The sequence below is a fragment of the Natator depressus genome, chromosome 1, assembly GCF_965152275.1.
Source record: "Natator depressus isolate rNatDep1 chromosome 1, rNatDep2.hap1, whole genome shotgun sequence".
NCBI lineage: Eukaryota > Metazoa > Chordata > Testudines > Cheloniidae > Natator > Natator depressus.
In genome coordinates, this window is record NC_134234.1 from 94115499 (window position 1) to 94129534 (window position 14036).

Sequence of the window (14036 nt, forward strand, 5' to 3'; positions counted from 1 at the left end):
AAAAATCCTTGTTATAGAATAGGCATTACTATCAATAGATAGTTACCTTTGGTATCATGGAGGAAAGCAGATTTTAGGGGAAAAAGCACATGTTCAAAGAACATTCTTAGATGAGATGGAGCCTACTTGAAATTAAACCAAAATGGCCGTCTTCTGTAGAGACGACTCTGATAAAAGACAGTTAGTGGGATGATTCTGCAAATATTGTGAAATTTAAGAGCCACCAGATGTGTATTAAAGGCTTACAATAGACAAAGGGTAAAATTTTCAATAGCGCATAGGTGACGAAGGAGTACTTTGTCTGTATTCAAAGCAGTGTCCATGTGACTTAGGCACTTTTGAGAAGGGGATTTTGAAATCTACATAATTTATGTGCTTTTCAATAATTTAACTTGGGTGCCTGAAGTTAGGCTCCTGAGTTCATATTAAGCATCCAATTAAGTGGCCTACTTTCAAAATTTGTGAGCATCCAGCAACTCTCACTGACGTAAGCAGGGAGCTGCTGCGTGCTCAGCAGTTTTGAAAATCGGGCCACTTAATTGAATGCCTAAATACAGATTCAGTTGCCTAACAGACAGACAGTCTGTTTTGAACATCTTGGCCTGAGTGTCTCCAGCAGTGTTTTATATATAAGATTTAAGGGCTGCTTCTGTTCATTTGAAGTCGGTAAGACTCTTCCAATGACTTCAGTGAGCTTTGAATCAGGAGAATTTGAGGTGAAAGTATGGGCTTGGGAACTTTTGCTTAACTATAATCTGGAATGTACTTTCAATATAGGAAATAAAATGAGAAAAAAAATGTTTCGAAACAGAATATGAAGAGTAGGGAGAGACCATTTTTAGGTCTACACTAAGATGCAAGAAGGATGTGGAAAAAGACAGATGAGCTAGAAGTGTTACTAATGCTTGTTCTAATCTAGTGGGCATAATTGAAACCTGATGGGAAGATTCTCATAACTGGAATGTCCATTTAGATGGGTACAATATGGGGAGAGGAAGTGGATGAGTGGTATTAGATATCTAGAGTTTTTATGATACCAAGGAGATCCACATTTCAACCATTAAGAAAGTGGTGGTTGAAATTATTGGGTAAAGATATAAGTAATGAAACAAATGAGAACACAGTGTCTGTTAAGGGGAAAAAATAAAAATTGGGCAGGGGGAGAGAGAGAGAGAGTGAGAGACAGAAAAGTGGGGGGAGGGACGGACACAAAAACAGAATGAGTTCCTGGCAGTCAAGGAGATGAGATGAGCTTTTTAAAACAAATTGGTGATCGATGCAGTAATAAAGAGAAAGTAGGCCTGCAAATAAATGGGATAGAGGAAATTAATGATAATGCAAAATATCTGAAATACTGAGTTCTTTAGGCCTTGTTGTACTTTGATATTTTGAATGAAATAATGATAATATCTAGAACTGTGGCTATTCATAGTTAAGCACTGAACCCTGATTATTAGCTGTTATTCAATAGAAATGACAGCAAACAGGTCTGATATAAGATAAGGCCAACAAAAAACAGACGTGGGGAGAAAAGAGAGGAACTGAATAAACGCCGAAGTTCATGAGAACATGGGAAAAAAGAGAGACAAAAAGAAGTAGTTGTGATGTAAAGCAAGCATAAACTATCCCCAAAGCTGGAAAGAGGAAAGTACATGTTTCTCCAGGGTTTTCAGTTGCAAACCAGAAGGCTATTGAGTCTTTTTGCATGAGGATTTTCTGACATTTGGAAAGGGGATGTCTAGCAACGTTTTCTTAATGTTACATAATCACTTCAGATGGGCAAATCTGCTTGTAATGACAGATTTTTCAAAGTCATCTAATTTTCATTCTTCTTTCTGTTTCTGACCTCTGATAAGCAGTGAGATCATCACTAACGCCCACCACTCTTTTTTGTTTGTTTGTATAGTCAGTGATGAGCTGCCAAAATCTTAACAACTGGTTCCCTCCTCATCCCACGAGGGGGTTGTGGCCCACCTCCTTCCCCCGGGGACTCCTGCCCCATCCAACCCCCTGCGTTCCTTGATGCCCCCCCGGACCTCTGCCCCATCCACCCCTGTTCCCTGACTGCCCCCAGAACTGGGCAGGAGGGTCTCGTGGGCCACCGTAGTGGGTGCCCACCCCACCCGTAAGAGCCAGAGGGACCTGCCGGGCGGCGAGGTGGGGAGTCCCGGCGGTGCTTACCTGGGACAGCTCCCAGGAAGCATCCAGCAGGTGCCTCTGGCTCCCAGGGGCGGGGGAGCGTAGCTGGGGGGGAGCAGGGGTAGCGGCCTCTCCCCCCACAGATCACATCAAAAGTGGCGCCTTAGGCGCCGACTCCGTGGGTGCTCTGGGGCTGGAGCACCCACGGGGAAAATTTGGTGGGTGCAGAGCACCCACCGGCAGCTCCCCGCCCGGCCCCAGCTCACCTCACCTCTGCTCCGCCTCCTCCCCTGAATGCACTGCCCTGCTCTGCTTCTACACCCCCTCCCCTGGCTTCCTGCGAATTAGCTGTTTGTGTGGGAAGCCGGGAAGGGTTGAGAAGCAGGCGGCGGCTTCGCACTCAGGCCCAGGGAGGCGGCGGAGAGCTGGGTCAGGGAGCGGTTCCCCTGCGCGTCCACCCCGGGTTACCTGCTGTGGCGCGGGCGGCCCTCCTCACGCTCCCCCGCTCATCCCAGCTCCCCTCCGCTCCGCCTCTGCCTCCCTGGGCCTGAGCATGAAGCCGCTGCTTGCTTCTCAGCCCCCCGGCTTCCCACGTGAACAGCTGATTTGTGGGAAGCCGGGGGCGGAGGTTGGGGGGTGGAGAAGCAGAGCGGGGTGGCGCGTTCAGGGGAGGAGGCGGAGGTGGAGTGGAGGTGAGCTGGGGCGGGGCAGAGAGCTGCCAGTGGGTGCTCTGCACCCATCAAATTTTCCCCGTGGGTGCTCCAGCCCCGGAGCACCCACGGAGTTGGCGCCTAAGGCACAACTTGTGGCCAGTTGTTAAATTTAGAAGCCCTTTTAGAACCAGTTGTCCCGGTTCTAGCAAACCGGTGTGAACCGGCTCCAGCTCACCACTGTGTATAGTGCCTCGCGTAATGGCGTCCTGGTCCATGATTAGGGCCTCCTTGTTTTGACTGCAGTACAAATATGTAGTCAGAGTGATGATGAAATAACCCTCCTTCAAGATGTCTCATGTCTACATTTTTTGTAAAGTTTTTAGATTTCTAAAAGAAACTTCCTATGTGAAAACTCACAGAGGAACAAATTAAATCTTTGAGGCTTATTGGGAATGTTTGCACTTCAAAACAAAAGTCTTTAAAAAATGGAATAAAGTAAGGGCAGATTCATGTGCAACACAATGTTTGTTCTAAGCATGTGTATTTATTTTTAATACCAGAATTGTTTTGATGGTGCGATAACTAAATTATATCTCTCTTCTGAGAGCAACCCAGGGCCTGGTTCTCACTCATGCTCACAAACTCACAAACTTTAGGTCCTCTTTACACTCCAAAGTGGTGCAAAGTGGCCTTGGTGTAAATAATTAGGTCCCCAGTATGTATTTAGTCCTTGAGCTTTGTCCATCATCTTATTTGCATCATATAAAGGTTTGCAGAGGAATTTACTCAGGATATAGTACATGAAAAGCTAAATGTTTTCATTGCTTTACAAAAAGATGCCTATCATTTTTCTTACTTCTCAGCAGGGAGGTGGATTTCCCTCCTTTCATACAGCCCAGGCTAAACATTTCTGACACCCAGAGTACAACATCAATTGGAAATTCACATTTCATGTAATAACAGACCATTTTAATTTCATGAGCTACAGAATTGGCTTCCACTTGGAAATTGCACTGAAGAAGGCAATATTGTCACTGCATAAAGAGAGAAATCTATTGAATTAAATAAGAGGCTTTCATTACCTTTTACGTTGCATTTCCATATAGCATAAGCATTAATTAAACCCTTCATCGCGTTCTTGCTTCAAGTGGAGCATTTGCTGTGTCTGACAAGAAATGTCATCCAAGAAAATGTGTGGAACCCAAACATTGCTATTAAAATACACTTGCTTGAGCAGAAGGGAGAAAGTGGAAAGAAAGTGTTGCTGCACTAAGGCAGTCCAACAGGCAGAAAGACACACCAGGGAAACATCCTCTTTCTTCCCTTTTCTGCCCAGGCCAACCCTTTGTGTCTAACAGAGTATGGCAAAGCTGCCAAAATTTGTAATTCTCATATCTGAGGTTTGGTAGAGAAAAAGCTCTGAAAGCTTTATTACTGGCCTTGTCGCCAGGTATTTCTCAGGACAAATCAAATGCAAGCAACTGTCCTCGAGATTTACATAAAGGGATTCTTCAATTAAGAATCAGTTTAACCTTGAGAGAGTCTCATTTGAATTGCAAAGCTTATCAAAATGGCATTGCAAAGACAAAAGTCCCTATTTGGTAAGGAATCCAAGATTGAGGCTAAATTGTAGGTCAGATGCAAAGTGTTCCCACATTAGGACTGGATTGTCAGGGAAATGGTCTAGCAGGGAGATGATTGTTTCTATATTTGATCAGTATATTTGATCATGCACTCTCAATAAAAAGGTGTGCATTTCAGGAGCACTGTGTACATTAAGGTAATCAGAACCTGTTGCTCATTTTTGGTAAGTCCACAATATGCTTTCTCTTATTATTGCAGGGGAACATTTGAGAATCTGTCCTCAGGAGTATACATGCTGCACCACAGAAATGGAGGACAAGTTGAGCCAACAGAGCAAACTGGAGTTTGAAAACTCGGTGGAGGAAACAAGTCACTTTGTGCGCACCACCTTTGTGTCCAGGCACAAGAAGTTTGATGGTAGGTTGGGGTATAATTTGCTTACTCTTTGGAGGTTGAGAAAATGAGCCTTCAAGCCTTCAAGTTGACTTCTGGAATTGTACACGAGTCCATTATCCAGAATATATTCTGATTTTTTTTCCTTTACAATTTGATACCACTGTTGCAGTTATCATTTTGGCTAAGATAAGGGTTAATTTTATAGCTTATGCCCTTTATCAGCTCTGTGACTATTGCCTTTAATTACAGTAACATAAAGAATCAGGCAGTTGAGTGTCTGCAAACTTGGCTATTTTTTTTAAGAGAGAGAGAGAGATCGCCATAAGATACATAATTTTTCCTCTCCTAATTTCAAATGCAATTTTTAGGCTTCCAGTTACATTCACTGTTGCAAGATGAACTATGGACCTTTACCCTAACCATGATTTTTGTTAGGGTAAAGCTTTTTTTTTGTAGTCTGTAGGCTGGCTTACTCTTTCTTCTGAGTGCCAACACTTTCCCTGTGAAGTACAGTGTCCCTCTGAGCACCCACGGCTTGCACACACATGGGAGGAATTTCACTACAAACCACTCAGGAAATATTGAAATCTACTTCTACAAAAATTGACAGACAGATTTTTGGTTATTTTTCTTTCCATTCAGTACTATGATCTCTCCTTTCTCCAGTTTAGGAAGATCTGGGAAAGGGATCAGAGACTTGCTCTAACAATTCACCCACAGTAGTTTTCTTTAGCAATGAATGTAAAATGTTTTTTTTCCTCCCCTGTCCTTATTCTCCCTTGGGTACTATTTATTAAATAAATCTTTCTCATTATAAATCACAAAGTAGTAAGTGCCAAAATAACAAGTTTAATATGTTCAATCACAACTGTGTCCGTATACACATTCATCTGAGGTCTAGATACATTTTGACTGTTTTCTTCTATGTATTTCATAATATTCATAAGTGGGCAAGACACCTCTCTTTAGGAAATGTGTGGCACGTGCCCAGAGGAGTATAACCCGCATGGCAAAGGCGAAGCAGAGTTTTCTCCGAATGTTTCTTTCCCCATGTAGAACTTATACTGGAATGTAAGTTTTGAGGCGGGCTGGTCAACCCTGCTGAACATGGCACGGATCTGTGCATATCTGTTGTTGTTGGGACAGGATGGAAGAAAATAGAAATGTGTTAGACTGGGATTGGAAGTTTTGCTGGGGACAATGAAGGCTAATTTGTGTAATTTCATGGGGTTAGCAGGTTGAATGCTGATGCTGTGTGGGGAATTGGAAGCCAGTATCAGCAATTCTATGTACAAAGAGTGAGGATGTGTGGTGTTGTTGTTGTTATTATTTTATTTTATTAGATTTTAATTTTCAATTAAGAAGCCAGACGGGGGGACAGGGGAAGGTTCCACATTGAAGTTGTAAAGTGAAGTGCTGGGAGAGATTGTAGCTTTTAGGATAATACCGTTTTCCTTATTCCACTAAAATTTTGCTTCACTGTGAGAAGAATGTGACTTTTTGTGATAGTTTCCCACTGTCACATGACAAGGAAGACAAGCAACCTTGGTCAGGAAAAGCTAGTGATGATGAGAGGTGAAGAGGAGCATAGTGGAAAGTTTTGGGGAGGCAGATGGGAGAAGGCGGTTGTGGATTCCCTATCCCCTTCTCCCAGCCCCTATGCTGCTATAATTTACAGTGGGGAAAATGATTCTTGGAGGGAATGCTGGGAATGTGCATTCAGGTAACAGAATGACGGTGCGGTATGAATTTATTATATAATCTTTTAATTGTGTAATCTGTTGCATGTGATTTGGAGTTGACTGTGTAGAGTGCACCTTCAGGATTCTGTTTGGGTTTGTGAAAATTTAAAAGCTTCATTTTTGTATTTTAAAAATAGTCTTGGAGCACGTGCAATATTCAACGATGAGTTTGTAAATAGAAGTGACAATTTAAAACTCTCAAGAGCAGCTGCAGGGATTTCTTCCATTTGTGCATGGAAACCAGTATAGTCAATAGAATTTGGTGAGTTATGTACGTTACTAAAAATGTTTGCAGATTGTCAATAGTTTGTCATAGGTTTCAGCTGATTCCTTTTCTGTACTCTTTATAATTTGATGCTTTTTTATATTACTACACTGAATAAATAAGGCTGTGGTGGATTCTCCATCACTTGAAATCTTTAAATCGAGACTGGATATCTTTCTTAAAGATGCTGTAGCTCAAACAGAAATTATGGGCTTGATGCAGATATTACTAGATGAGGTTTTTTGGCCTGTTTTATGCAGGAGGTCAGACTAGATTGTAATGGTCTCTTCTGGCCTTGGAATCTGTACATTTTATGATTTTTTTTAAGAGAGTGCTTGTTATTTGAAGTTCAAGTGTTGTCACTGAACAACTGAGCTTCATTTCATAGTCCTTTAATCAGATTCTGTAATTGTTTTTGAGGTATTCTTTTTATATGCAAGAAATGTTGAGTCCTCCTAGGCACTGCAGATATTCCCATGGAATAACATACCCATCAAGTAGCCTTCATCTTCACTAGAGGACTACCTGTAGTCTGTCTGGGCTTTGAAGCAGTTTAAAATGATAGGGCATTCTTTATGCTGAAAGAACAATTAGATTTTTAAACTAGTTGGACCATAAGCTCTTTGAGGCTTGGACCATCTCTCTTGTTCTGTGTATGTACAGCGCCTAATGTGGTGGGGTCATGGTCCATGCTTGTAAGCACTACCACCTTAAAAATAATAAAATAAATAAAACAAATTGTGAGTGTTTAATGGAAGTTGCTATCCAGTATTCGTGTTCATCAAGAGACACACGTATCGGCAATCAAAAATACGTGTGTGTTTGTGCATATGTTGAAAATTTTGGCACCAGTAAAATAAAACACATACAAAAAGTCATTAAATATAATGGAAGAGGTTTTTAGAAAAACCTGATAAATAACTTGAGCAGTGAAGTCAAGGCTGATCTTAGCCTTGTTTTAGGAAAGGAGTGGAAGAACGTAAGGGTAATATGCAAAACCTTCACTTTGCATTATGTTCCAGCTCATTTTATCAGTCTCAAAAATACCACTTCAAACACGTTACGTGGATACTAGTTTTCAGTTATAGATGGAGGTGGTAGGTCCACCTATTATAAAGGTTGCCTGACACTTCCCATTAGAGGACCTTGTTTTTAGTTTCTTATAATGTTGACAAACTTTAGCCAATTGGGCTGAAATTTTCCATGCTAGGTGTCCGGTTCAGGCTTAATTATTCTGGGGAAAATTACAGCCAAAATGGTTCAGCCCTTTTCAGGAATGAGCCTGGGGCAAATGCAGTGTTTTGCCCATTTAAAATATTCTAGTGGCCTTCATTTTGAATAGTTTTAGTGCCTCCATGCTTTGGAGCAGGGACTTGAAACTTAGCATGGAGCCTGCCTTTGTGTCCCTGTAAAAATTGTGGGGAGGGATAGCTCAGTGGTTTGAGCAGTGGCTTGCTAAACCCAGGGTTGTGAGTTCAATCCTTGAGGGGGCAAGTTAGGGATTTGAGGCAAAAATAAGTCCTGCTGTGAAGGCAGGGGACTGGACTCAATGACCAAGGTTCCTTCCAGCTCTATGAGATAGAGCAGATTTTTTAATAAGGAGATATAACTAAGTTCATGTCCCTTTTGAAAATCATTGTGGTGGGGGGTAAACTGGTACTGGTTGGGCAAAGAGACTGGCTAAGGAGCTGGGGAGAAGACACTGAAATTGGATGAGGAGCACAGGGAGAGGAAGATTAAGACTGAGAGCCAGGGACAACCAGGAATGTACATGTGTTGGGGTGGCTGGAGGTGAAGGTATGGAAGACAGACAGATCATATGAGCAGATGTGGGACAGAGGGAATTGTGAATGTCTTGGTAATGAACCTGTGACTGGGATGAGAAGCCTGAGGAGTGGAGACTGGGATGGAGTATGCAAGGAGAATGGGACTGGGACGAGGAGCTGGGATGGAGAAGAGTCAGGACAGGTACAACCACAGCTTGTAGGTGAAAAGGGAGAAGGGGCGTGCGTGGAGCGTAAGGGCAGAAGAATCTGAGCACGCCAAAGCATACTCCCTCCAGAGCTTAGAACAAAAACCAAGATTTCTGAGGGCTTTTCTTTATGTAAATCCATGGTGCAATAGTTGACTGCATACTAACTGGCCACATGGACCCATGCGCCCATGCACAAAAAGTTCTCTAATAGATTATGGAACTCTTATCATAAGGTAAGAAAGGTCCATGGCCAGGTAGTATGTGGCAGGGGTATAAATGTATGGTGCACTAGCTTGCCACTCAGTAACTCTTTGTATAGATAAGTCCTGAGTCTCACTATTCCTCAGCTGTCAGCAAATACCTGTGAAACTCACTGGCAAAGTGTCACGCCCCCCCCCCTTGTTGGTCACATACAGGATGACAACCTATTACTGCTATCACATACTCTTAGGGAAAGCAGCAGAGGTCTGTGTGCTGGATCTAAAGTTTCCAGCATTGCTGATGACCAATGTGAGGGACAATATGATACCACATGATGGACTTCCTGATTTTTCAGTTAAACTTTTCAAAAACCTAGGAAATTATACACACAAGCGGCCCACCCTAAATTAAAATAAACATTATTAAGGTGTCAAAGTCAAGTACTCAAAAATTAGGAAATCCCAGAATTAAGGTTGCCTGGGCAACCTTAACTTAACCCACTTACCATTATTTTACCATCTTTAATCACATAATCATATACTATTTTTTTCCTCAGGACCTCTGATTCAGTTAGTGCACAGAATACATGAATCTCACTTAATGAGCAACCTTAATACTGGCATTTACTAACTTTTGAGTCCTGGAAGTTGCAAACTTAATGTTCTTGTACTGGTGTGTTTTTGTGTGTATAGTATAAAAATATCATACTATATGTATAAAATGGGTGCTAATCCTGCAATGTGTTTTGTGTGTTCGGATCTCTGAACTCTCGTATAGAACCACATTGTAATCTTATCCCAGCCCTCTGTCTCCAGTCTGGTGGGAAGCATTAAAGGCTGCCAAGTGTGATCCCAGTTACCCCAGATCCACCTGAGAGATCATAATTATTTTGGCCAGCTCTGTGAGCTAAGAGACTTCATGATAGCTAGAGATAGATATCTACTGCCCAAGTCTCCATACCTCTGCTGGCCTGTTGTATTGCACTGTTATATGTGCAAGTTTCACATTTGTACAGATGATTCAGTGCTTCTTGACCCCCAAAATCTTGTCCAAGGAAGAATAAGAATAGTGATCATTCTGGGCAAACTGTATTGCAAACAGATAGCAAAATATCTCTGTTAGAAATAGACTTGCTAAACATTTGAAAGGTGGGATGACAGAAAATTCACAGGAGATCAAGAATACTTGGAGTCTCAGCAGGCATGATTTTACTCTTTTAGTTCAAGGTTTTCAACAGAACCGATCCATGTAGTGATCAGGTGCTTCACATCACTAGTAATCGACAAGCAATCAAGTTCTAATTCTCGGATCCCCACTGCATACCAAAGCAGTTTAAAATATATTATGCTCCCAGTGTAGTTGTAATATTATCATCTTAATATCACCATTTCCCTTGCATGGTGGCTTTGCTGAGCAGCTGTTTCACAGACAAGCCAATTTCTTTTAATTATTGTTCTATCAGCAGCTGAAACCAACCCGACCACCGGGTTTTTTTCCTGAATGTTAATGAGCAGACTAGTATCTGTTGAGTGACATTTTCTCACTAATCCTTTGAGTAACTATAGGCAAGTTACAGAAAGAATTTTATTTCAGCTAAATTGATCTGATACTGATCAAAGAAATGCTGTCTCCTCAGCCATATGAAAATCATGGAAAAGGTTTTGTTCCAATAAATGGTGGTATTGAAATGAAAAAGTGTCTGAGAATAGTTGTTAGCAGCTTTAGTGGACATGGCTAGCCTTGAGCAGAATGTGTGAGACATTTAAGAAAAATATCCCAAACAGAATAAAGAAAAAGCTTCAACTGTATCGATTTATCCCATGGAGTTATGAAGGTAGTCCCCCAGCCTCTTTTTACAGCCATAGAGACCCAGGGATCCATATACTTGATGCTATTTATATTCTTTAGCGACCCTTCAGCTGGTGCTGCATATTTTGTAGGGTTAGAAAGAGGGCTATAAAGATTGCCCTAAATAGCAGTTTTCAGAGTAACAGCCATGTTAGTCTGTATTCGCAAAAAGAAAAGGAGTACTTGTGGCAACTTAGAGACTAACCAAAAACATCTTCTGTATTTTCCACAGTATGCATCCGATGAAGTGAGCTGTAGCTCACGAAAGCTTATGCTCAAATAAATTGGTTAGTCTCTAAGGTGCCACAAGTACTCCTTTTCTTTTTGCTAAATAGCAGTGTTAGTAAAAATAACCATCTCTTTCTGTCATGTGCTGTTTATGCAAAACTTGTGGGTGAGAGCGATTTGTGCATCTCCTGGCATCCTTGGCTAAACGGCAACTCCCTATTAGCGGATTTTGTAACTTAATGAACCTGCATTGCTAAACACACACTGCTCAAAATAAATTGATCTTTAAAAAGTTAGTATAAAATCAATATATAATATATAATTAATATATAATAATTAATAATCAAATCCCTTTTCTGCCCCAGACTTCCTGTGTGATCTTGGACAAGTCACTTACATTGTCTGTGTCTCAGTTCCCCTTCTGTAAAATGAGGATGATAACACTTCCCTACTTCACAGGGGAATTGTGAGGATAAATACACTGAAGATTGGATGCGCTCAGATAGTGTGGCAATGGGGGCTATGTAAGTACTTCAGATTGATTGGGTGGGGAAAAATGCTTTTTTGAGCAATTAAAAATTTTTGAATAATATTTAGTCTGCCTTGAAACTCTGAATAAGAAACTTTGGGCCAAATAGGATTTTTTTTTAATGTTAAGGGAGTCACTTAGAATGAAAACAGCTTTTCAACCTTAATGGCCCAATTCTGCAAATGCATATGCAGGTGAATAACATTCCTTATGTGAGAACACTGAAGCCACAAGGGACTGCTCATGTGATTGAGGTCTTCTGATGTGTATGGGTCCAGAACAGGCTCTAATTATGGAATCAGTGTCTTAACTGTTAGATGTTAATGATAGCTAACCATTTGTAACTCTGGACAAATTACTATAATTTTATTTGTATTGTCAGAGCACTTAGGAGCTCCAGTCAGGGACGTGATCCCATTGTGCTAGGCGCTTTACAAACACAGAATAAAAGGACAGTCCCCACCCCAAAGAAAAATGATAGATGCCCTTGTTTACCTACTTGTAATTCTTTGTCATTAGCTGCTGTCTATTATGTGATATGCACCGAAAGTAAACCTTGAGCCAAGAATCAGAAATAAGGGTAGCATCTCTAATCCAGGCTGCAAAGGAACAATACCTGTGGCGGTTCAATGACAAGACAGAACACAGCTTTTAGCAAGCAATCAGGCTGGTCTCTGCTAACAGGCTTCTCCCTGTCAGCTTTCCACCTTCCCCTTTATTCTCTCTCTCCCCCCGCGCATTACATTCTCCAACAGATAAAAGGAATACACTGGCTTTGTTTAACATTCTTATTTACCAATTTCTATCTACCGCATTCCTTGCTCTCGGGCCTTGAGCCCAGTCCTGAGAGGCTTCCCACGATACATGTCATCTTGGCGAGATTCCAAGGTTGATGCCCTTGGATGGAGCAGTGTGTGCACTACTCCTACACAACACTCCGGGTGTGCCCTGAATGTTGCCAAGCGCATAAACCTTTATGAATCCTACATCCCCTCCTTTTTTGTTTATTTGTGCTCGGCCATCTCATGGTAGACATCAATTTGCTTTTGCAAGCCAATTAACTCCCGGACAGACAAGGTCATAACTCGTGGAGCCTGCCAGGGCAGATCTCGACAAAGCCTTAACAAAGAGGGAATACATTGTACACAGCAGCAGCAAAAAATAAGCTTAAGAAGGTAAAGTGTGATTGGCCGGGCCCCAATTAGCCATGCTAAAGTACTGGGAAGAGAGGTTCGAGTAAGCAGCGAGCATCATCTCATTCCCAGTTTCCTCAGGGTGATGACATACTGGAATAAGGCACGTACCTAACAATTCTTCAGCTGCTACAAAATCAAATAAACAAAAGTGGGTAACATTTGATATTGAAGCCAATCTTTCCCATAGGTTATATGTCATTCGGGCCCATAACGGAGGAAGCGCTCCCGAGTCAACTCCTCCAGGAAATAGCAGGCACAAAAGGCATACAATAAGGACAGAATTAGCAGTAATTTGGGCGAGAATCGCCACAAAACAGAGTCTCAGGAGTCTCTGGCTGTTGGTTTGCTGCCAGTCTTCGTTGAGCCGCGGCGACCAATGCTTTTACTGCTCCGCATGTCACGGGCTGGCTTGGGACGCTACGCCTCTTCCGTTTCCGTCCCGCCGTTGTCGACCCGGGAGGCACCGCGTTCTCCTCCAAGGTCAGCTGAAACTCCGGTATGGGGTTCGACAGCCCCTGGTGCCACGCCATGCTGTTTCAGTGCCGGTCGCACGCACCGGGCCGGAACCCACAACGGTCCTGCAGGGAGAAACACAGCAGCATATCCCCGACCCCAAGTAATTAAAGGCACTGGGCCCAACCATTGCGGATCGGGCAGCTGATGGTAATAGACACGCGGTCTTTCCATTTGTGAAAATGCCGATCCGCGGGGGTCTGCTGATCTGCGTTCAGCGTTAAATTATTTAAAGTAAACAAAAGGATATGCAGTTGTTGCTGAATGTCTCCTAAGATTCGGAGACGCAGCTCCCCTTGTTTTAATTATTTGTCAAGCAAGATTTTTTAGCGTGCGATTTGCACGGTCAACAATGGCTTGGCCTGTGGAATTATAAGGGATCCCGTGTTTGAGACGGACGTCCCATTGGGCACAAAAGGTGAAAAGTGCTGTGGAGCAATAGGCTGGGGCATTATCCGTTTTTTTCTGGCTCGGGTGACCCATAACAGCAAAACAGGCTAGCAAATGGTGAATAACTTTGGGAGTGGCTTCCCCACGCTGTGGGGTCGCCCAAAGGAATCCCAAATAGGTATCAATGAAAAATGTAAAAACAAATAGGGGCGGAATTGTGGCACGTGAGTGACATCCATTTGCCACAGCTGATTCGCTGCGGTACCTCTAGGGTTAACGGCATAAGAAAAGGTAGGGGCAGCAGCGGCACAGTGGGGGCAGGAACAAACAATAGAACGTGCATGATCAGCAGGAATATGAAACTGTCGGGCCAAAAC

The 14036-nt window shown here is 42.5% G+C and overlaps 1 protein-coding gene across 3 annotated transcripts in view; it reads left to right on the top strand.

Annotated features, from left to right (window-relative positions):
• Window positions 1-14036, top strand: part of GPC6 (glypican 6) — a 1139050-nt gene that overhangs the window by 326761 nt on the left and 798253 nt on the right. For all 3 annotated transcript variants that reach the window (XM_074962546.1, XM_074962556.1, XM_074962564.1), the window contains one exon: window positions 4635-4793. In XM_074962546.1, the coding sequence (XP_074818647.1) occupies window positions 4635-4793 (159 nt within the window). The remainder of the gene's footprint in view (window positions 1-4634; window positions 4794-14036) is intronic.